The 23,997-nt window shown below is 42.7% G+C and overlaps 1 protein-coding gene across 13 annotated transcripts in view; it reads right to left on the bottom strand.

The window, feature by feature from the left end:
- Nucleotides 1-23,997, bottom strand: part of ST3GAL3 (ST3 beta-galactoside alpha-2,3-sialyltransferase 3) — a 256,620-nt gene that overhangs the window by 50,226 nt on the left and 182,397 nt on the right. For 12 of the 13 annotated variants that reach the window (XM_077334052.1, XM_077334054.1, XM_077334053.1 and 9 more), the window contains one exon: nucleotides 7,792-7,938. The exons of the other annotated variant lie outside the window; for it this stretch is intronic. In XM_077334052.1, coding sequence (XP_077190167.1) covers nucleotides 7,792-7,938 — 147 coding nt within the window. The remainder of the gene's footprint in view (nucleotides 1-7,791; nucleotides 7,939-23,997) is intronic. 13 annotated transcript variants of the gene reach the window in all.

Raw genomic sequence — 23,997 nt, forward strand, 5'->3', positions numbered from 1 at the left:
CCAATTTGGTTGTTCAGACCATTTAAACAGCTGAGTAGTGTTTATGTTCCAAGTATATAGCATTCAGACTGTGCTCTTCTTTATTCTGATTATGTGTATCAGATATTTATCAAAATTTATAGGGTTAAGGCTGTGGGAAAATTAGCCTTAACTCTATAACTCCATCCATCCATCCATCCATCCATCCATCCATCCATCCATCCATCCATCCATCCATCCATCCATCCATCCATCCAAGTACTCCAAGAAGGGGAACAATGACTAGAATTTGATTATTCAAAGCAATGATTTCTTAATACCTTTAAGTCTATGCCATGTTGTTATTAGGGTAGGCACATTTTTAAAAGAAAGCTAAGATTCTTGTGTACTCATTTGATTCTGAGCTTTGAGTTTAAGCTGCAAAGCATAACATTTTAAGATCCATGACAAATCTCAAGATTTGGCACCAATGCAAGTATTGGGGATTTCAGCCCTTCCCGTGGGGGACATTATTACAGACTCTTACTCAATAGCATGTTGGCACAGACCTGCTTAAATGATGTGTGGCCAAATCAAGATAACAGTCAGCAGATAAAGGAAAACGAGACTAGGGCATGTAGCAAACAGCAGTGCAATTTTGTTTTGTCTGAAAGCCTGAGACAATATTTAGAAACAATAAATCCAAAAATGCAACAATCTTGAGTTAGTATAGGACACAATGGACATACAGATCACTAATATTGACATCAGTTTAAGGGGCCTGAGTGAATTCACTTTCAAAGTAAAACACAACTTTAGAAAACCTCAGCTAACACATATTTGAGATATGGAATTAAGTACAATTTACAAACAAAGACCAGTAATAAAGTGATGATAGGGTTTTTTGGGGGGGGGATTATGTTTCTTAATGAAAAGTAGCTTTACAATGCTGCAATTCTGCGAGGAGGAATGGGGGTAGGCAGGGATCACTTAACACTTTCTCCCTATCACCTGCTCCCCATTTTCTCCCCTTCAATACACATCTTCTAGGCAAGGTGAAAAGCAGCCTGAAAGAATATTTTTAAAAAGTTGCTGGAGCAAGAATTAAGCACTCACTCCTTCCTCTATCTTAAAATTAGAAGAAGAGTTGGTTCTTATATGCCACTTTTCTCTACCCGAAGGAGTCTCGAAATGGCTTACAATCGCCTTCCCTTTCCTCTCCCCACAACAGATACCCTGTGAAGTAGGTGAGCCTGAGAGAGCCCTGATATTACTGCTCAGTCAATAGAGTTCTATCAGGGCTGTGGTGAGCCCAAGGTCACCCAGCTGGTTGCACATGGGGGAGCCCAGAATCAAACCCAGCTCACCAGATTAGAAGTCCTCATTCCTAACCACTACACCAAACTGGCTCTTGTCAATATATAACAAAGTTTAGTCACTGTTTTGTTACTTGCATTTTTGTATAATCTTATAAACCCCTGAACAAGCCACAGAGTGCAGATTCTGTAGCTTGGAATAACTATAATCTACATGTACAACAGACATGTCAAACCATGCTATGATATAGCACCAGAACTTTTCAGTTGAGTTCAGATACTGCTATTGATGGTATTTCTCACTAGATCCAGCATCCAAGGCCATACAATGAGTTAGGTACTATCTGCCCAGTGTATATATTTGGAATAATAGTGATTGCACATCACTATTGCAAAAAGGAATGATTGCACATTATTCTGTGTGAAATTGCAATAATGTGCAATAATGATTGCACATTAATAGAATAATGTTCAAATCAAACTTTCATAGGGAAAACTGAAGAATAATAGAAGTTAAAGATGAACAGGATAAGATGCAATAATGATTGCACTTTATTCTGTTGTTAATAAAAATGTTTGATAATATTTACAACTAGAAGCAGCCATAGTAACCGAGAGAGAAAGAAATATTGGATTTTTAGAAGATGGCTCAGTGAAAATGTCAGGGATGAAAAAAGGGATTAAAAAAAAAGAAAACTCCATGCTGGGGATTATTAGAAAAGGGACTGAAAATACTGTAATTCCCTTGCAACGTATCTATAGCATGGTCTTATTTGGAATGTGGTGTACCGTTATCTTGTGGACCTTTAAAAAGTACAAGAGGGCAACCAATGATTAAGGGGTGGAGCACCTAAAGAAAAAAAATGACTGGGGAAAGACATGATAAAGATCTGTGGGATACACACATAAGAAAAGTGTATGGGGTAGGACAAGTAAATAGAGAGAATTTCTTCTCCCGCAGTACTAGAACTCAAGAGTATAAAATGAAGCTGACAGGACAGTCAAAAGAAGTAATTAAAAGAATAATTAAATTGTATGATTTATGGCCAGTGAACATAGTGATGACCAGTAATATAAATGGCTTCATTAGAAAGATTCATGGAGAACAGGCTCAGCAATGGCTACTAGCCAAGATTACCAAAGGAAACCTTCACATCCAGATAGAACATATGCCCATAGCAGGGACTGGAGGGAAGGATGTATGAATGCACAGAGCACCCCTTGATGAACAACAGTTCCAGGTAAGTGCAACTCTGACATGGCCCTCTTTCTGTTGTTGAGTATCATCCTTCTTAATCTTATTTACATGAGGGAGGAGAATGGAGGGCATTTGGGGGTGTCTGTCTCCCACACTGTCACCATCTGGGCCAATTTTTGCTGTTGACAAAAATACAAGGCTGCCTTTAACCGCTACACTCTACCTTCCCTAGTTTTAGGGGTCGTTTTTCAGCAGGCTTGACAAGCCCCTGTAACATGACCCTCACCCAGGCAGAGGAGACGTGAGGTATGTCCATCATTCTGTGCCATTTTAGCACCACATCCACGACATTTTTTAAAGAGAGCGATTGTTAATAACAATCCAAGGTCAAAGTTCAATAATCAGTCAGCAGAAATTACCTCAGAAGCCTGCGGCAAAGAGTAAAACATAGAAGAACTTATCTTGATGGTGGCAAGAAAAGAACTGAGGAAGGAGTGCTAGCCCCTCCCATATCATGTAACGTTGGGGCAGGAAAAGTCTCTTCACTCCCTGAGGAGACAGCACTCCTGGGAGTTATTCTTTCCTAAGTAAATTCGCTAGCTCCTCTCCATGGCAAGCTTTGCAGACTGCAGATCCCATGTGGGAACGCACAGAAACCATGAAAATGAAAGGTTCCTTTTATGCCTTAGATACAGATATGGGGGGAATGGGATATATCTGACTGTTCTTCCCTATGAAAGTTTCACTTGAACAGACTGACCACCTTTTTTTCATTCAAGAGGAAGATCTCAGTCTGCAAGTACAACAGCCCCCATAAGCTTTTTCACATCCAGCAGAGCCTATGCAATCCTGCCTAGAAAGCTAGTCTCCCACAATGGAACAGATCTTTCTGCCATCTTTGATGCCTGTGCATTGTTATACCTGGCAGTAGTTTCCTGATTCATCTGGCACAAATTATAGCCTCAAGATGGAGGATGTTCCAGCATTTACCCTTTATTAAATCTGGGAAAAATGCTTTGGGATCAGCCTTGAACCATTCCACTCAGCCTTCTCAACCCTGCTAGAAAAAAACCCTAAAATTACAAAGCTAATTGGCAGCACATTGTTACCATATGTGGTGTGCTAGCAGCACCCTGAAGTTTATTTAAGCTCAGAAAGAGGAATGGAATATTATGACCCTTTATGAGGTTTTCAAGTTAGCCCTAGTTATTAAGGAGATGATCTGCCTCAAGTCTCCTTATGACCTTACAGTTTGCAAGCGTCTCTTTCTGGGTGTGCTTAAAAGTTCCTTGCTTATGGAGTTCCTTTCGTTAATTTACCAACATCTTCTTTATTTTGGTTTGATGCAAAAGAAGGTCTGGTTAATGAACAGTCAAATATTGTAAGGATTAAGGAGCAAGCTGTACATTACATGCAAGAGAAGGTTACAAGGCCTTTATTATAAAAAATCTTTCTCCAGCAAGCAGTCTGGTAAATGTAATCTACAGGTTGAATTGAACTCTCATCTATGAAACGTCTGAGAATGCTGTGTCTTCAGAAAGATATATCACACATCTACACAGATGTCCTTAAGAACTATAAGCCACACTGCACCATGTGCAGCATGCTCTATTCCTGATTAAATCTGCATGGCAGAAACATGTAATCAAAACTGTTTGAGGCACTGCAGCCCAAACAGAAGAAGCTGCAAGGCTAATGTGAGAAATCCAGTCACATTTTTCTTTCTCTGCTCCTGGAGCTGTATCCCACATTCTAATTCTTCCTTTCCTTTCAACCCATAGATATGTAATCTAGAACAGCAGTTAATTTCTAGATATTCTATTTCGAACCAGGGGTTAAGACGACTAATACATATTTAGCCACACCCAATGTCATTTTTGGATCATTATCTCTGAGTAAGAAGAAAACAGCTTCTAGAGAGCACAAGAGCCTAAAGTGAAAGATCCTAATTTTTCATTTGCATAAACCCATTTAGCTTTTTCTGCTTTTGTTCAAAAGCTCTAGTTTACCATTTACTATATCTGACAGAGGCCGTTGACAAAATCTGTTTTCCTGAAAGTCTCATAAAACTGGATTTTAAAACAAGACCCAAAATTGTCCACGTACACTTTCATGAAGTGAAACATCAGGTTCTAATTAACGTCCCTCTTGGTTGATTTTACCAATCTTATATGTGTTATACAACCTATCAAATCCTTACAAAGTTAGATTCACAGCAAACTAATTTCCGGAGTCCTTCCTCTTCAACTCCAATGAAATTTAATTACTTATGCATTTAGCTAATATGTTTCAAATATATATATATATATTGAGGGGAATAATACAATATGGTTTTCTTGATCTCCGGTCCCAACTATGTTGCCTAACCTGGCCTGAACAACATCAGATATGCCCCATTTTGAGTAAAGCAGTCTTATTTTATTTCCTACATACCGAGGCCATGAAATTTAAACTCAGCTGAACTAAGCAAAGGTGTTTAGAAAAGTAGCTTATCTCAACTCCGTCACTAGTCTGTATGTCCAGTTTAGAGTTTCATCACTACTGAATGTTTGTCTTATACTGAGGCTGAATTGTCTTGATTTTAACATTTAATTACTAGAAGTTTTCCCTTATGTGTGTGCCTAGATTAATTTAATTTGTTATGTGCTTATCACTTATATAAGAAGGTACTCTGATTTGCAAACACTGGGCATACTACTCTGATTTACAAGCACTGAACAATTCATCTCTTGGAGCTAGCAAGAGGCTCTCAGTAGACCCATTTCATGCCCTCCCCCAGCATACTGTAATCATTCCAAGTTTCCCCTCTCAAAAAATATACTGAAATGTATTGAGGGGGTAGGGCACACCAGAAAAGGAAAGGGAATGAACTCTCATGGGTCTGGACTGATTCTTATATTTAGGAAAATTGCAAATACTGGAATTGTTTACCTTAGGAGATGACAAACATCCCTATAATTACAAAGCTCAACAGGAATGTAGAGAGGCAGTATCTAGACTCCCTGCCTTATAGCATAAAAAACAAGAGACATTGCATGAGGCAAAGAGTGAAAACTGAGATGAGGAAATATTTTTCTACACAATGTCACCTTTGGATTGGTTGTCACTAATTACAAATAACCATGAATTTAGCAGAATTCAAGAGGGATCTTCTTCTATTCCTTTGAATCAGTTACTGCCAGACCTAGGATACCAGACTATGAATCAATCAAGTAGTTTTCTTTACTCTTCAAATTGAATGCTAGGCATTTAAAACCCCTGAAAGGTTACTTAAGAACAACATTACTGTTAATCACAAGAAAAACAACAAAATAAACAGGAGCCCAAGAGGCTAAGGATTAGAATTGGGCAGGAAACAGTTCACAAGCCAAAATTCAGAACAAAATTGGCCCAGTTCAACTGTTTGGGCCATTTAATCTAACAACTGAGCAGTACGGGTTCACAGCTGACCTGTTAGGTTTGAATGCCAGTGAGCCATTTCATGTGACAGTTTTGCTTCCCCTCCATTTTGAAGCTGCCAGCCAGTTCAGCCTGACAGCCGACAGGCTCATCCACCCTGCTGTGAGGTCAGCTTTGCGTCTCCCAGTTGCCAAGTGAGATACTTCGCTGGTCCACAGGGGAAAGCAAAAAGGACTGCAAGCCATTTCACCAGTTTCCATGCCAGTCATTTCAGCCTGACAGGTGCACCTACCCTGTTGTTAGGATGAAATGGCTGCAAGAAATTTCACTGGTTGGTTTTGCTTCCCTCTGCTTGCAAGCAAAACCAACTGATGAAATGGCTACCAGCCATTTAAACCTAACTTCGATGTGGCTCCACTTGTCAGCTGTTAGGTTTAAATGGCTGTGTGCAGTTAAAACCATCTGTTTTGCTCCCCCTTGTGGGATGGGGAGGGAAATGGACAGGTTAAATGGCTGGCAACCATTTAACTCTTTTTTAACTATCATCCCCCCTTACCTGACTATGGAAAACTGTGGCCAAGAGAAACAGGGATTCAAACTCACTGGTTCAGGATGTTTTTGGCTTAGTTCGCGGTTCAGTTCAGGGGCTGCTTCGAAATGAACCAGAATTTTTAGGTACCTATCCTTACTAAAGGTACATTTGTGCACCTGTTCTCCCATTTTATCATACTACAAAAAGTGACACAATTATCTTAGAAGTAGATGGAGCCCCTTCCTGTGAACTCTAATCAAAGATCTTGCAGTAGTTTACAATAATTTAAAATGGAATATAAATAATAAATAGATTTATAAAAAAATCAAAACAAACCATATCAACAAATCAGAGGTTAGCTTGAAACATTAGAACAATGCATCATGAATAAACTAAGGACCTATTAAAAGTGTGGGTAAATGCCCATACATGTGCATGCTTGTAGTGGCCCTCAACCTGATGAATGGCTAGCCTGCGGAGATCATGAAGGAGCCCACATTTTTAACTTTCCCCAAGAAAATACAAAACAGACCAGTTCTCCCTGTGATCTTAAGTCATGAAATGGGAAAAGATGGTCCTCCATATGACTTCATCCTTCAACTAGGCTCACAAGTCGATCTGTAACCTGTGTGATTCTGTAATATCAGGGACACATGATCCCAATAACTGGCCCTGATCAGCAGTATAGCCTCAACATTTTACAATAGGTGCAACCTCTGAACACTCTTCAAGGGTAGTCCCAAGTACAGCACATTGCAATAGACCAGTCTGGATGTAACTCAGGCATGGAAAACTGTGGCCAGATGTGACTGATTTAGGATCAGACTCAATGCTTCCCTAACCTGATTTCCCTTTTAAAAATACTCAGATCCTCCTTCACTCCTTATTAGAATTCTCCTAATTTGGCCTGAATTGGGAGTATAACTTCACTAAACAAATTCCCATTGCCAAAGATCTGCTCCAGTTATCCAAACACTACATAGACCAGCGTTCAGTAAAGACTGTAGTTCCCTAGCTAAAGTTTCTCCTCAGAGTAGATACTCAGCTAAGGTTTTGTCAGACTGCTCTCTGAACTAGAACCAGAATTGCATAGACTGAATCTCTTTCCAGCACACAGCTAGTATATCTATCCTCAGATAGCACAACTATCTAGCATTTATCACAAGGTGTTGTACAAAATATAACATGCTAGACTACATGGATCACTGGTCTGATCTATAAGGGCTATTATTATGCTCTTAGTCCCAGTTCAGAGGATTTACCAGCTATATTATACAGTAAGGATTCTTGGATAGAAGGTTCAGGGATTATTATCAGATTTTGTTTTCAATCAGCAGCACAAAAGAAAACAAAGTTGGTATTGGGGTTAAATTTCCCTGCATCCTTACCCCTCTGCCCATCAGTCCATTGTTGAAAGGAAGGCCAATAAAGCTGAAAGCTGCCTCCTGGATGAAATATGGGTTCAGGATACGAATTTCATGAGGCTCTCTTGGAACTTGGGTAGCCACAGACTTCCAAAAGCCATCCGAGGCACTCTAGAAATGCAAAGGTACATCACAGACTGTTAGTAAAATAAGGTGCTACAATCCTTGCTACCCTTTGCAATAAGAAATGTGATCCTAACCTCCAACAATGAATTTGACAATGTGAGGCCAGCTAACGAGACATCTGTATGATGGGTTTCTTCTAGTTATTTTTGATGGAACCTTTACAATATACTCCATCCCTATGCTGCCTTCAGTGATCCTTATCAGGTCACATCTGTATTAGAATCCCAGAAAAATTAACCTTATTCTGGAAAAATCCATAAATACAGTGTGTATTTGGGGAAGGGGGAATACTCAGTAAAAATGAGTACAATAGTTGCTTTTCAGTGGTCTATAACGGGTTTTAGACATATGCATGCATTATATTTCTAGAACTACACATTTAGATTCTTATGGAACATCTTCCTACTGGGAAAAGCATGACATTATGCAGCAAAAAAGGGAAGAAAAAACAGAGAACCACCAGTTATTTTCAACCCAGCAACAGCTACATTTTCTGGCCATTGCCCAGTGGGCAAGAGTTTAGCTACAATCTTCTATTTGTCTACACATTGTTATCCCACTCTTCCTTTCAGGGTCATACGGAAGCATATATGGTTCTCTTCTCCCACATTTTACCCTCAAAATAAACTCCATTGGTCTCTCCATGAATCTTGGTCTCTCCATTTCTGGTCCAGAATTTTGGACTCCTGTGATGTGGACTACGCTACACCAATTGCTCCCATGGATGACATTCATTGTGTGAGATTTTCTAGACAGCAATACTATGTCCACTAGAAAACCCCTTCCCCCACAAAGGTTGAAGGATGCAATGTGCATAAAAAGGAAATATACCTATGAATCAATTCAGTTTTCTAGGGCCACAAACTATACCACGACTTTGCTTTCTCAACACAAGGTGAACCTCAACTCAGGCTATGTATAATGAGAAAAGAGTGCTTAGACTTAACTGTTCCTTGGACTGACCACCAGGACAAGTAATAAATTTCTCTGGTTCTCACAACAACTGAATAGACAGCATGCCCTTTGCACCTATGGACTGCAGGAAAAGCTGAATGTCTGCAGAATGAAACACCTAATAAATCCAGGGAAGAGACAGATGAGGAAACTGGGCTCTTGGCTCAAGTCTAAAATGCATTAGGTAGCTTCATTTACTGTAGCTTGGTCTCTGCTTCTTATGGTGCCCCTGGGAAAACCAACTATTCAATACAAAAATCACAACTGATGAAAGATTAGCAGGATCAAACCTAGAAGTTCCAATTAAAGAATGCCTGCTATGCCACCAAGTCTTGCAATACCTACCCCAATTCTTCAAGTATTGTTTTCAAAAATATTCAAGCCATATTTTGAACAGCAAGGTAAGCATTTTATTGAAAGTCACTAGGAATTGTGAAAGCATGATATCTTATGCTCTTATTTTCTGCAGAATCCTATACTACTAGGACCATAATAGCTCCAGTGATGCTGACACCACGCTAATACTTCAGCACCATTATCTTCAGCAGATATAACAGCCCCCATAGACAGACATGGCAAAACAGAATGCATGCACATCTGTACTCTTAATAAAGCCTGTAAGGGGTGGTAGGAGTTTGGCCTCACCGGCTAATGACCAATCAAGTCATCTGTCCCAGGTGTCCCATTCCTGATTGGCCGGCCATTCAATAGATGGCCAATCAGAAAGGAAGTCCCGCCTTTGGTCCTCACACCAAACTTCTTCCATTTGGAAGAAGTGCCAGCCTGGTAAGCAGGAGTTGGGAAGAAGGGCAGAGGGCCTGAGACTGCGGGCCAGAGGGGAAGGAGGGAGTAAGCCCATGCAAGCACTCACCCCTGTCCTAAGCAGCCACAGCTCGCATACTGCCACCTCCCCCCCGGGCCCCAAAATCCCAGCTGAGGCCTGTGCAGCCCTCAGCAGGGCTTTTGGGGGTGGCTGATGGGGGGAAAGACTGCCCACCAGTCTCCCCCCCCATGGCTTCTCCAGACCTTGCCTGGCCTGCCCGGGGTGGGATGGGGTGTCGCTCATTGTATTCCTGGATACTACAGGCTTTTCCCCTAGTCATTTATAAAGAAGGAATTGCATGCAGTTCCCTACAGAGAAAACTATAAGCTATGTACAGCTCCTAAACAGTACCTTAGATTTTAAAGAAAGAAAAGGCAAACGGCCAGCAGTTCTTTTTTGGTTGGCACTGCACATCATCTCTCTTGGAAAAGTTACACAAGATTTGCTGACTGTGATGACCTGATGGATACTGGCCAATTTTACAGTGTGACAAGCTGCTGTGGGTTCACTATAACAAAATTAATGCCTAAAATGTTCTATGTGAATGTTCCAAAATGTTTTATGTAAACCGCCCAGAGCCTTAGGGAAGGGCGGTATAAAAATATAAATAAATAAATAAATAAAACCCACAAAGTATAGTCCTTTGAATACAAATTTTGAAGTAGATTGCACTTTTCTTCCTGTGGTTTTCAATCATAGCATTTACATACTGAATTAAATCTCTTTCTTTATTCTCTTTTACACAGGTTCCAACATTAAACTCTGTTGCAAACAAATCAAGAATGGCATCCCCATAACTTTTTTTCCTGTTCAAAAGCTCAAATTATCAATCTTGAAGGATTCTTAAAAACAACACCAACAACAACAACAGCAACCTGAGATGTTTGAATCTTGCAGATGGGAGTAAAGAAAAAAATTAAAAGATGTTTTCTAAATACAAGCCAAGGTTTATCTTAAATGTCTCATAGCCAGCAACATCTGTGTATAAGCCAGAATGCTGGATGATAGGCAAACAATCATATATTTAAAATGCGAGAGGCCTGCTCAAAAAATACTACAGTGCTTGAACACAAGATATGTACTTCTGTACATACTTCTGTACCCAATGCTCAAAAATAGCCGAATAACATAGCATGACATAGCATTCTTGCAAGGCATCAGGATTCAAAAGAAGCAGTTTTACAAAACCTGAAAATATCCTGGCAATTAGCACGCACAATAAAAGCTACCAATTTTCATATATTCTTTTGCTCCCCTTCATATATTTTTGGCAGTGGAAAAATCAACGTTTTCCCACAATTTTTCACCTCTTTGCAAAGATGTTCACCTGCCCTTATTTACCCATAGATAACAGAATAAAATCTAATTCATTTTGGTATTTGCTGATGTCAGCACAATGTGTTCTACAGTTCACAAAAGAAGAAGAAAAAGAAATAACCAGCTTAGGAGGGGTGACAGCAGAATGATGCTGAAACAACAACTATTGGAAAGAAAAAGGTGTCAGCCAAGTTTATTTTTCTTAGTCATATCCTTCTAAACTTAATGATTAAAACAGTGTAACTCTGCTGAGCATGGCACTCAAGAGGAATAACTATTAGTCCCTTGCACAGGGAAAAGTCAGCGCCTTAAAGCAGGGGTAGTCAACCTGTAGTCCTCCAGATGTTCATGGACTACAATTCCCATGAGCCCCTGCCAGCGTTTGGGAATTGTAGTCCATGAACATCTGGAGGACCACAGGTTGACCACCCCTGCTTTAAAGCCTAACCAAATATAGCCCAGTATAAGCGTTCACAAGCCAGAATGCAGAGGTACAAAATCTTACAAACAACTAACTTCGTTAGCATTCTGTTTTATTAGGATGGCCCTGCAAGAATTTTAGAACAAAAATTCTACCTTGCTGAAATTGTTTTAATTTAAAAAAAACTGTCAAATAGGGGTAGCCCTGTCTTTCTTCCTCTCAACAATGCCAACAACAACAACAACAACAAAAATCCTGTTGGAATCTAGCCACCCTTACTATACCCTAATCAGCAGAGTACAGTTGGGGAGAGGAGGCAACACAGTGCAGCATTTAAGTTTCAAGTAAGAACCTGCAGTTTTCCAGAGGATGTCTGAAGGTGACAATAAAGCAACCTCGCTGAAGACAGGTAGATCTGGCCAGTGCCCAGATACAAGACCTTCTGGAATCCCCAATGCACATGCGTTTTGTGGGGAAAAGAAACACAATTAGAACTTCACTGTTGGAGATGTCAAATTCAAGACAGCCTGCCTGTACCTACCTTCCATGTAAATTTATATAAAAGTAGGAAAGGCATCTTATGTGTTCTTCCTTGTGTCTTACTGCCCCATATAGGGTTTCAAGTTACGCCTCTGTTTCTAGGTCATCAAGGACTACACTTCTAATAACTGGTGGGGCATAAGTTTGCATTTGTTTCCTGCTGGAGAGATTCATGTTCAGGGGAAAAAATCTTCCTGATGCAACAAAATGCTGGCCACACTGTGATTTGGTCCACAGAAGAGACTGATGTGCCTGGAGGGGGACAAGGGTGGGATTGGAGGGAAATGACATTCTGGTCTATCCTGATCCTTTTATTCTTTATATGTCTACTTATAATACTACCCAAATGTGCTATCACATTCTATGCTTCATAAATACAGGCATTCTGTTCTTTATGTCTAGGTTCCAGTTCAAATTCTGTGGTTTTGTTCTATAGTTCCTTGCTTACTAACTACAAAGCCCAGCTATACCACGATACAAACCACAGACAGACAGCTCCTCAGCCACTAACCCCTGAAGGCTTTAGCAGCTGGTAGCAAGGTATTCTCCCAGCTGCTATGCTCTGCTGGGGTAGCCACTATTATGTCAAATAGTATGATTAGAGACAGATGCTTAGCGAAATTTATAAAGCTGTTCTTTCCTCTGGGAATACCTGCCCTTCTGTAGAGTGAGAGGAACAGACAGGACAGTTAGCAAATGCCAGGTATTAGTGAACACCACACAGGATCTCATAGGATGAGAGAACATTTGCATCAGACAGGAGATGCAGAAAGTGCAATTCTGTCTCACATGTGGCACCATAATCGTTTTTTTCACAATTGGGAATCTGTTAATGGGAATTGGCTTGATGAAGTAGCACAGAGCTTGGAAACCAGATGATCATGCAAAGTGTACTAATAGATTCCACAATATCATAGCAGCATAGCCAATAGCTAGGAAAGACTCCACAAGTTTCTGTGCCGTTCTTAAACAAAATCAGTATTTTCCAAGCTATTTATAGGATCACTGATTTGGCATCTTAATCAAATCTATAACTAGAGAAAGTGACCTATGATGGAGTCAAAGTGACCTAAGTTCCAGGAGTCACACAAGGCAGGAAACAAGCAAGGTGAGTGGTAGCAAGTAGCCCTTAAATAGTGCTTCACCCAGACACTGGTTCTCATCCTGAGGAGACTTATCCTTCTCAAGCAGATAGTGATGGGCCAGGAAGTGTCTGCAGCTCACTTCTAAGACTATGCTTGTGTTGTTCTGCAGGTGTCCTTGATGAGCTGACAGCCTGAGTATCTTCAGCTGGCCCCTGGTGAGAAGTGGTGGGGTGCAAGGTTGAGGGTGCAAGGCTTCTGCAGATATTTCCAGCTGTGAGTCTTGCTGCTCAGCTCTTTTGAGGAGTCCCCACTGACCTGAGGCTGGCTCATGATAAAGGATGTTTCCCATGTCAACAGTGTGCAAGCAGGAGACATCCCCACCCAGCAAGAGGAAGGCACCACTCCTGATGAATCACAGTCCATCCAGTTCAGGTGACCGTGGACACCCATTACATCAATATATGATCCACCAGCCTATAGCATTTATAGTTGCAGGAGCCAATCCCTGGCATGGTTCCAAAAGTTTGGCACCTGCATGGACTCGCCACAGGTACATGGTCCAGGGCCTGGGAGGGGGGTACAGAGTCACAAACTGCTGCACAGTCCTCTGTAGTCACAAGCCCCTGAACAGCCACATGTCACACTGAGGCAGCTGGCTGCTCCAGTCAACCACAATGAAAGTTTTTCCATTGCTGGAGTTGTCCAGTTTTTCACATTTGTTTTGATCTCCTAAAAAGGAGCTAGGAATTCCCACAAATACTTTGTTATCAGTTCATGGGTTTGTTCTTGCTGGCAAAGGTCATCTGCAAAAACTGAATTGTGAGTAAAGAGTTGTGGAAAGAACCACACATTTGTACAGATGGCTGATCCCACCAAGGCTCAATCCTGGACAACCATCTCATGTACAGTGGGTGCTCCCATCTCTGTGAGCACTGGACCCCAGGATGAGAAAAGGGTAGCTGAGACCTAGAAGAGCACCCACAGGAACAGTATTTATCATTATGGTTGCTATTTCTGCAAAGATCATCAGTCTGAAGCCTGACTCACAAAATGACTATGGCAATGATCCTTTGGGTGAGCTGTTTCCTATGAGGCCCAAGTTCATCAAATTTCTCCTGCTCCAACCCCTTAAGTGCATACCCAAATTAGCTCAACATTGCTGGGGTCTATCTGGCCCTTCCAGGCCTACATAGTGCCAGACACCTGACATTGATGAACATTGGTTTGAGTGGCAAAAAACAGCCATTCAAGTCAAATGCTAGTGGCAGCTCGTATCCAGTGCAGTATGCCAACGGAGCCAGTCCCAAGAGAGCTTGGTGAGGTGGAACAGCACCATTGGGAGCTATTCATCTCTTTGGTCTTTCCTGTGTTGACCCTGCTGCTAATAACCCAGCTGCTTTCTGTATCCAGGGGACACTGTGTGTGCTATTAGCACTGTGTTTGGGAGCTGACAGTCCTGGGGCCATGCCCAACCCACCCCTTGATCTGTGTGCAGATATGTGCAAGCATTAATAGCGGAATGAGAATCATCCATTTTGCCGGCAGATTGCAGTATCAGTGTAGTGAATCACCCACCACACCCACCTTCCATCAACACCCAGGCAAACTCACAGACACAGCTGCACCCAAACCCATAACTTTATTGAGGGCTCCGAGAACAAAGAAGCTGGGAAGTGCCACCTCCGCCTCCACATAGCCTCAGGGCTATGCAATAAATTGATATTACTACCCACGGGCAGCTTACAAATAGGCCGGGGATTGATTCCAATGGTGCCTTCTGAACATGGTCTCTCTGTGACTGTTTATGCACTGGAGGTTTCATGCCGGGCTGCAAGCTGGAGTTTTAGTCGTGGCAGGTTGTCCCACCTCTTCCTGCACCCACACAGGGGAGCATTTGGGTTGGTGTGCCTCATCCGCCCCCTGATTTGTGCTCCTGCATGAGATCTGGGGCAGTGAAGTTCCCAGTGCATAAATGGTCTATGAGACTTCATGGTTGGTGCTATTTGGAAGTCTCCCTGTTGGGTTTTGACCTGCAGAGTAAACAACCTAGTATAGGAGCATCTATAACTAGATCCCAATATCTGGTTCCCAGGCCCTGGGAGGGACCCTATCAACTGCCAAGATGGCCCATCTAGTGTACAGCCATCATCATCATCATCATCATCAGGCAAAGCTCATGGCAGATTACAAGATAAAAAGTAAAATAATCCCATAAAAACCCACTAAATACAACAATTCATAGCAAAATCTACGAAGTCTACATCTTGGGACTCTTCCCCTGGCAGCTGTTCTGGGCTGCTACACATTGCACCAAACCCCTTTGTAAACCAGGTTAATGGTGTGGGGGTCAGAGGCCCCTCTGGTTGGTAGGGTATGATGTTGGAGGCACTGTTGACAGGGAGGCTTGTAGCCCCTGCTGGAGGCCAGGCAAGGACAGAGTGTTGGAGGAATGGTGCTTTGCTTACCATTCAGTGCACAGAGGTCAGCCAGAAGCGTGGATTTTGCTCTCCCTGTTGGGTGTTGGTGCCAAATGCTTTCCCAGTTGCACTACATGATTTCTCTGAGCTGTTCCTTGCTCAGAAAGCATTCCATGCTGCATGCCCTACTTTGTGAGTTGTGGAACAGTCTGTTGGAAATCTTTGTAGGACTGGGGTGGGGGGCATAATTGGGCAAGGCCACCACAGATGAAGGTGGGGAATTGTCATGTGCATAATTGTTATCCTGAGCTGCTAGGGATCTTGTAGGTGTGGTAGCAGCAATTGGGGAAAATAACTGGCACAAATGGGATATGTCACTTTTTGTTGGTGCAATTTTTCACCTATTTCAGGAGATGTTCCTGTGCTGAAAGTGCTTAGGGAGCCATCTAACCGCAGCCATTCCCTTGAAATGCCCACATGGATGCTGGTGCAGAGGACTGTGCCAGAATTATGCCCATGTGCAGCTAAGGCATAGTTGTTTTCGTGCAACAGAGCATTACCAGCATAGTTAACCATAGCCCTTATGTTAACTCAGAATTATGCCAGCATAAGGGTCAAATCTGCTCCCTGAGCCAGTTCAGCCCTTCCCTTAGGACTGTAAATCAAGTTGCTTTCCCTTCCAAGGCTATGGTCTATTAGTCCCTTGCACAGGGAAAAGTCAGCGCCTTAAAGCCAGGGTAGTCAACCTGTGGCCCTCCAGATGTTCATGGACTATAGGCTATGGTCTATTTTCTCTATTCCCTTCCTGGAAACTACTTTATGCTCTGCTTTCTTCAGAATTTAATTACTGCAGGCTTCTTGTCCTCTCTAGTCTTCCAGTCGTGCTCCCCCCAGATAGCATTTATGACTGCTTTTCCAGATATGGCACAAACTCCTCAGCCTTACATTTAGACCTTTCATGATTCTGGAGAGTACTAATCTCTCCACTCTCATATCCAGATACATCCATGCTCATGAACTTCATTATTCTAGCTCCACCAGCCTCAGCTATCAGAACATATCCTGCTCTATCAAACATTTATGTCCTTTCTCTCTTGCTACCCATTAAAGTATCTGTCACTGGAATGAATACCTAGGAAAAGCCAAAGGGAGCAGCCTTGACAAATATCACTGCTAAGCTTTTCCCAAACCCTTTCTTACACCCACATTCCACTGAGTCATTTGTAAGGAGAAAGTGGCCTCTTCTCATGACTTGATTTTTATGTAATTATTTCCTTCACTGAACATTAAACCCTGCTAATAAGCTGCATTTGTCATGTAATAAGGTAGGTTACATCATGAGAGCAGAAAATTGGGCAAGCCTGATGGAAATTCCCCTATACCCTCCCTGGAACTATAGATAATTTCTGCTTGGTCATGGCCTATAACTGGGTAATTTGCTATAAAGCTGCCTGTGTTTTCATCCCATTGCGTGGTATATTGGTTAAGATTGGTAGCTTCTAACCTGGCAAGCCAGGTTTCATTCTGCACTCCCCCTCATGTAACCAGCTGGGTGACCTTGGGATCCCCACAGCACTGATTAAGCTGTTCTGATTGGGCAATAATATCAGGGCTGTCTCAGCCTCACCCACCCCACAGGGTGTCTGTTGTGGGGAGAGGAAGAGAAGGCAATTGTAAACCACTTTGAGACTCCTTCAGGCAGTAAGAAGTGGGGGTATAAAAATGATTCTTCTACGTCAGAAATGCTTCTAAATGGGAGGAAAGAAGACAGAACATAATTTCAGCAGACTTTTTTTAAAGTTCTATAAGCACTAGTTCATAAGCCTTTGTGGTTTTTGGATATCAGGCATACTGCCAATTGTTGATAGTTGAAACCAGAGACTGGTAACAGGAACAACACAGATCTAAAAAGCATTTGTGCCCAACCCCTATACTTGAACTTTCAAAAGACTCCTTGAGTCTACATGTGGTATGAGGACAGGTTCTCTAGTGCAGTGGTCCCCAACCTTTTTATAACCGGGGACAGGTCAACGCTTGACAATTTTACTGAGGCCCGGGGGGTTAGTCTTTTGCCGAGGGACGTTGCCGCCGCCTGACTCCCTGCACCACTTGCTTTCCTGCTGGCGCCCCTGACTTCCCACCACCCACTGGGGGGCGCTGCCAGCAGCAGCTGCGCAGTAGCACACCGAGGGGGAGCCCCAGCCATGGTGGCCACTGGAGAGCACCAAAGGTGAGCTAGCGGCAGAGTGGCAGGGCAGACCCCAAGGCAGCAGTCGAGGAGGAGGACGAGGAGGAGCTACGGCCCAGTACCGACTGATCTATGAACCAGTACTGGTCCCCAGACCGGGGGTTGGGGACCACTGCTCTAGTGGAATAAAAACTGGTTCAATGATAGCAAAGAAAAGGAATAAATGGACATTTTCACAATGGAGGGAAGTAAGCAGTGAGATCCTGATCTTGAGCTAGGAGTGAGTAGTGTAAGTGATCAGATTTGCAGATAACACACAATTATTCAGGATGGTTAAACTGTAAAGAGCTCTGAGGTTGAAAAGGCTGCTGCAGACCAATTGCTAATATACCTAGATGAAGCTTCAGTCCTGGACCCATCCCAGTCTGGCTTCTGGCCTGGCCATGGAGTGGAAATTGTGTTGGTTGCCTTGATGAATGTCCTCAAGAGACAGCTAGACCAGGACAGGTCAGCACTGCTTGTGATGTTGGATCTCATGGCAGCGTTTGACATAGTCAACCATGAGCTTTTAGCTCACTGCCTCACTAATGCCGGAATACGAGGGACAGTCTTCCAATGGCTAGTCTCCTTTCTCCAGTCACAGACAGAGGGTAGCTTTTGGGTAGATGCAGTCAAGTCAATGTCATCTCCACTGTGGGGTGCCAGGAGGTGTGATTTTCTCAACTCGGTTAATATCTTTATGCATCCTCTTGACTAACGGACCCGGGGGGGGGGGTTGGGTTTGGATACCATCGATATGTAGATGACACGAAGCTCTACCTCCTGATAGATGGCCACCCAGGCACACCCCCAGACAACTTTGCCAGATGCCTGGAAACAGTGATGGGATATCTCAAACAGAGTTGCCTGAAACCTAACCCTTCAAAGATGGAAGTCCTGTGGCTGGGTAAGAAAGGACCAAGCAAGGAAATGCACCCACCCTATCTGGATGGGGTTCAACTGTCAGTTGCAACCTCAGTCAGAAATTTTGCAGGGCATGCAAGATGGAGCTGGCACATTTCTGCAGGTCCTGTAATATGGAGCTCTTCCACCAGGCTACTGGTTGGGGGCAAAGTTAACACCCACCAGAGCCTACCTATCCATGTATTTAACATCTATGCAAGAACCTTAGACAATAGCCTGGCCTTCAGGATTTGGAATTGTCATTAGTGATATTTTAACCTGCTAGTATTAATAATTTTAAATTAATTTTAACACCTGCCAGAGTTGTCAGCTTTCTGTAGGTCCTGTAAGACAGAGCTCTTTCGGCAAGCATATGGTTGAGGCGAGGGTGGGGGTCTTGGTGTTTCCAATGGAGGATCCCTTAGAGGCAGTTAGTTGCTTTCACTCCTGATGAGAGAACTCATTTGACCAAATGCTGAACAGGGGGCGGGAATTAAAACATGGATTACATCGCCATGTTTTAATGTTGATTTTTATATATTAAGGGGTTTTAAGGGTGTTTTATTGTAAACTGCTGCGAGAGTATGGTAAGCGGTGGTATATAAATTCAAATATAAATAAATATAAATAAATATTTGTTTTTAACTATTGTATCTAACATACAACATTGTATACTGCCCGTAGCCAGTTCACTGGGAGGGAGATATAAAAATCAAATAAATACATAAATCCTAGCTTCTTGTATAGGCTAATGAGGTCTGAACTTGCTGAGACAGAGAAGGGGGAAAGATCTTGGGATTGTAGTAGACAGTTTAATGAAAGCATCAGTCCAGTGTGCTGCAGCTGTGAAATGGGCAAACTCAATGTTAGGGATTACTAGGAAAGGGACTGAAAAGTAAATCACCATTCTACTGCTTATACTCCATTCAAAATTCTCCCTTTCTGAAATTGCTTTCTTAAAAAGTCAGAGCACTATTGCGTATATTTGTGTAATATGCAGTTAGTCTTTGAGACAGTAAAAATCTGAACTGTCCTAAACAGTCCTCACTTTAGTTGAAACAACTACAGCTCAGTACTAGGCTGATTCATGGCCCTGTACTGCAGATTTTAAGGTAACTGTAAAGTAAGGTCATCATTTTAAGGTAATTATGTGTGGTGAGTGCAGGTAAAGCCTCAATCCTAGGCAACTCCCAGGAATCAATTCTGCCAAGTACAACCTGTGTGCAAAAGAACAAAACCAGGATGGTTGTTGGATCAGCAGGAGAGGCAAAGGGGAGATTTTGCATTACATAGGCTAGGAGCTGGTATGTGAAAAAGTACAAAGAACAATTAATGGGCATGGATACCTGCCCAGAAGTTCCAAGGATCCAGGGGGAAGCAATAAGCTTTTGTGCAATTGATAAAAGATCTGAAGTTGAGATAGGAAAAGCAGGAACATTGACCCTGCAATGCTGTAGTTCACCAGGTATCTTTGTTCTCCCCACCCAGATAGGAATGTGGTTATTCAGTCCCTGACAGTGTTGCACAAGGAACAGGTAGGGTTACCACGATGTCAAATGGGAAGTATTTCTGTCCAAATATAACTTGGTTAGGCCTGAATTAAGCATTCCCACAGAACAATTAAAATGCACAGGGTCACATATCCTCCTTAGAAGCATACGAAGAAGACTAGGAAGAATGATTCCATTGTCAAAATTAATGAAAAGATGTTTTTAGTCAAAAGCAGACACACTGGTGAGCCACAGGTAAAGATTTGCAAGCATGGTGCTCAGTGCAGTTTCTAGCATCAAACCAGCACCTGAATTTCCTGTCATATCATAAGATTGACAACCTCCAGGTGGTAGCTGGAGAACTCCTGGGATTACAACTGATTTCCAGGCATCAAGGATGAGTTTACCTGGAGAAAAAATGGCTGCTTTTGGAAGAGGGACTGTATGACATTATTACCTATTGAAGTCTCTCCCACCTAAACTCATCAGGCTACCCTTACAAATCCTCCAAGTATTTCCCAACCTGGAGCTGGCAACCTAGTCATATGCCCTGAGACAGAACAAGGTCTCAAATCTGTACTGCAGAACTTACTGCTAGGCATTTAAAAGCAATTTTTTTTTAAATTAGAAAGCTAGAAAATGACATGCAAAGGAATAAACAAATCCCAAAGTAGAAACATATCATCATGCAGTCTATACAAATATCATAAAGATTTCATTTTTCAAATCCAAGCTATTACTTCTTTCCTGTTTAGGAATTCAATAAAGGGAGAGCATTGCTGAAAATAATTATTATGACCTAGTGTCTTCTTTAATGATTTGTGTTTAAACATATAAATATTATCCATAAGCATAACAAAACATAGTATCCCATTTCATATTTCCACTTTGGGCAGGATACATTGTTCTAAATTTGAGCTAGTATTCTAGCACAGTGGTCCCCAACCTGCGGGCTGCGGCCCGGTGCCGGGCCGTGAAGGCCATGGTGCCGGGCCACGGCTCCCCCTCCCCACCCCCACCCCCCACAGTAAAAAACTTCCCAGGCTGCAAGCTTGCGGCCCGGGAAGCTTCTTACTGCGGGAAGGCGGGGAGAGGGAATCTGGGCCGGGCCGCCCGGCCGTTCGGGCACAGCCCGCGGGCGCGGCCCGTTGCGCGGGCGTGGCCCGTGCGGGCGCGGCCCGATGTGCGGGCATGGCCCGTGCGGGCGCGGCCCGATGCGCGGGCGTGGCCAGTGCGGGCGCGGCCCGCGGGTGCCGGCGTGGCCCACAGGAGCGCGGTCCGCGGGGGCGTGGCCCGATGCCCTGCCGGTCCCCAGCCTCAGAATGGTTGGGGACCACTGTTCTAGCAGACACCAACAGGTGAAGTACCAGATACCACTCCCCCCAAGGGGTTATAAATTATACCCCACAGTAACCGTGGTAATTTTCTATCCATAATATCATGTATCCCTTTCTGAATATTGCTCCAAAACACTTTAACAATGTTATAATTACACCACATATAAAAGAAGATAGCAATTTGCTACTGGCAGCTCCAACACGTGCTAGATAAATTTACAGACATTCTTAACAGCCTGTGAAGAATATAATACCACCTATACATGATGTTTAGACTATTTTCTCTGAGTTCCAGTAATCTTTAAGAAGCAGAAACTGATTCACAGATCATTCTGTGCTTGATATGGAGCAGTGTACCCAATGCTCAACACTGATCAGATCATTTTATGCTAGATATGGAAATATTTCTCTTTGTGAAAACTTCAGTTTTGTTATTTTTTCCTTCATAGTGAAAACATGCAGGTAATTAGCATGATAAGTCACTTGGATCTTTGTTCAAAAGAAAAACACATAGACCAAGAAGAAAATTGTCAGTTTATAAATGGCGGGGTAGGCATTTCCCTGAATAAATCATAATAGATTCCATAGACACAATTTGCGATCCCAATGTATAGATTGTATTACCTACTTGTTCCTTCATTATCAAGTGGCTACTACTTCAATCTACATCTTGCCTCAAGGCAAGGACTTCTTCCAATTCTAGCTATTATCAAGGCTGAGGCAACTAAGAACAGTCTCAAGGGCCAAGCCAGGTCATAGAATCATAGAGTTGGAAGGGGCCAGTACAGCTATGTGCCTCTTGACAACCTCTCTGTGCATGTCAACCTGCCACACAAACACTATACCTTGCCTACTACCATCCCTAGATGTGTCCATATTCTTCTGGGAAAACACAGAGGCAAAATAGGTACTAAGCCTTTCTGCTTTCTCTCTGTCTTCTGTCAGAATTTCTTCACCCAACAGCAGACCAATTGCCTCGTTCACCTTATGTTTACTCCTCACATATCTGAAAAGGCATTTCTTGTTATAGTGGCCAATCCCTGGCCAATCTCAGATCACTTCCAGCTTTGGCCTTTCTGATGGCTGATCTACAGTGCCTAGTAATGTGCAGATGCTCTTCTTTAGAGGTCTGTCCTTCCCTCCATTTCTTGGACCTTTGCTTTTTCTTCCTTGGCTCCTCCTGAAGTTCTCTGTTCATCCATATAAGTTTGTTGGATGCCTCACCATGTTTCCATCTTGCTTGAGCATGCAATAGCTCTTGTTAAAAGAGAGCCCACTTATCATTTGCTCCTTTCTCTTCCAGCATTTTGATCCATGGGATGACTCTCATAATATCTCTGAGTTTATTAAAGTCTGCCCTACAAAAGTCTAAGAGATACATTTGACTATGAACTTCCTTGGCACTCCCATCTTGTAAGACATTCTAGGAGGACATGGTCACTCCACCCCAGATCCCTAACTCCTTTATCCCATCCACCAGCTCTTGCCTGTTGGTCACTATTAAATTGAATATAGCTGAACCTCTTCTAGGTTCTTCTACCATTTGATAAATGAAATTGTCAGTCAGGCAGATCAGAAAGTTGGCCGACTCAGGATGCTTAGCAGACTTTGTTTCCAAGCATGCATCAGAGAAATTGATGTCACCCATAATTACTAGGTCCTGTTGTCTGAATAGCCTATCAAGATGCTTAAGTAGGGCAGCATTTAACATCTTCACCCTGGTTAGGTTGTCTGTAGCAGATGCCAACCACTAAACTCCCTGTTTTTCCCTCCGTTATCTTTACCCAGATACTTTCCAATGAAGTGTCACTCTCCTCTTCTAGTATCTCTTGTCAGCCCTCTACTCACATACAGCACCACTCCACGTTTTCTGTTTCTTTTGAGCAACTCATATCCATCCACTACTGCATTCCAGTCATGGGAATTATTCCATCAAGTTTCTGTAATGTCTATTAAATCATATTTCTCTGACAGCATGAGAAGCTTGAGCCCTTCCTTTTTATTGCACATGCTCTGGACATTGGTATATGGGCACCTGAAGCCTCTTACCCTTGGTTCTATTTGACCCATCTTTCCCAGGCAGGCCATTGGTATTTGCTCTTCTACATTAAAATCCCTACGTTGGACATTTCCTTCCCTTTGTGGCTTCAGTTTAAAGCTCTCTTGATGAATCTCCCCAGGTTCCTGCTAAACGCATTATTCCACAACTTGAATAAGTGAAGCCCACCCAGTGTTAACAGACCTTCTTCTAGAAAACCTATCATCTAGTCCCAGAATCCAAATCTCACCTGTTGGCACTATCAACGCAGCCAGTGGTTTACCTCCATTATCTTCAGTTCCCAGCTCGTTCCTCTTCCCCTTACAGGCAGAACAGAAGAGAAAACCACTTGTGCCCCCATTCTTGTCAGCTGCCTCACAAGATCTTAGTAATCAGCCTTAACATGCGTAGTGTTGACTGCGCACGTAGTTTGTTCCCCCAGTTACTCACAACCCCAGCACACACTTGCTCAATCAGGCACAGGCAATAGCT

The sequence above is a fragment of the Paroedura picta genome, chromosome 4, assembly GCF_049243985.1.
Source record: "Paroedura picta isolate Pp20150507F chromosome 4, Ppicta_v3.0, whole genome shotgun sequence".
In the NCBI taxonomy this organism is placed as follows: Eukaryota; Metazoa; Chordata; class Lepidosauria; order Squamata; family Gekkonidae; genus Paroedura; species Paroedura picta.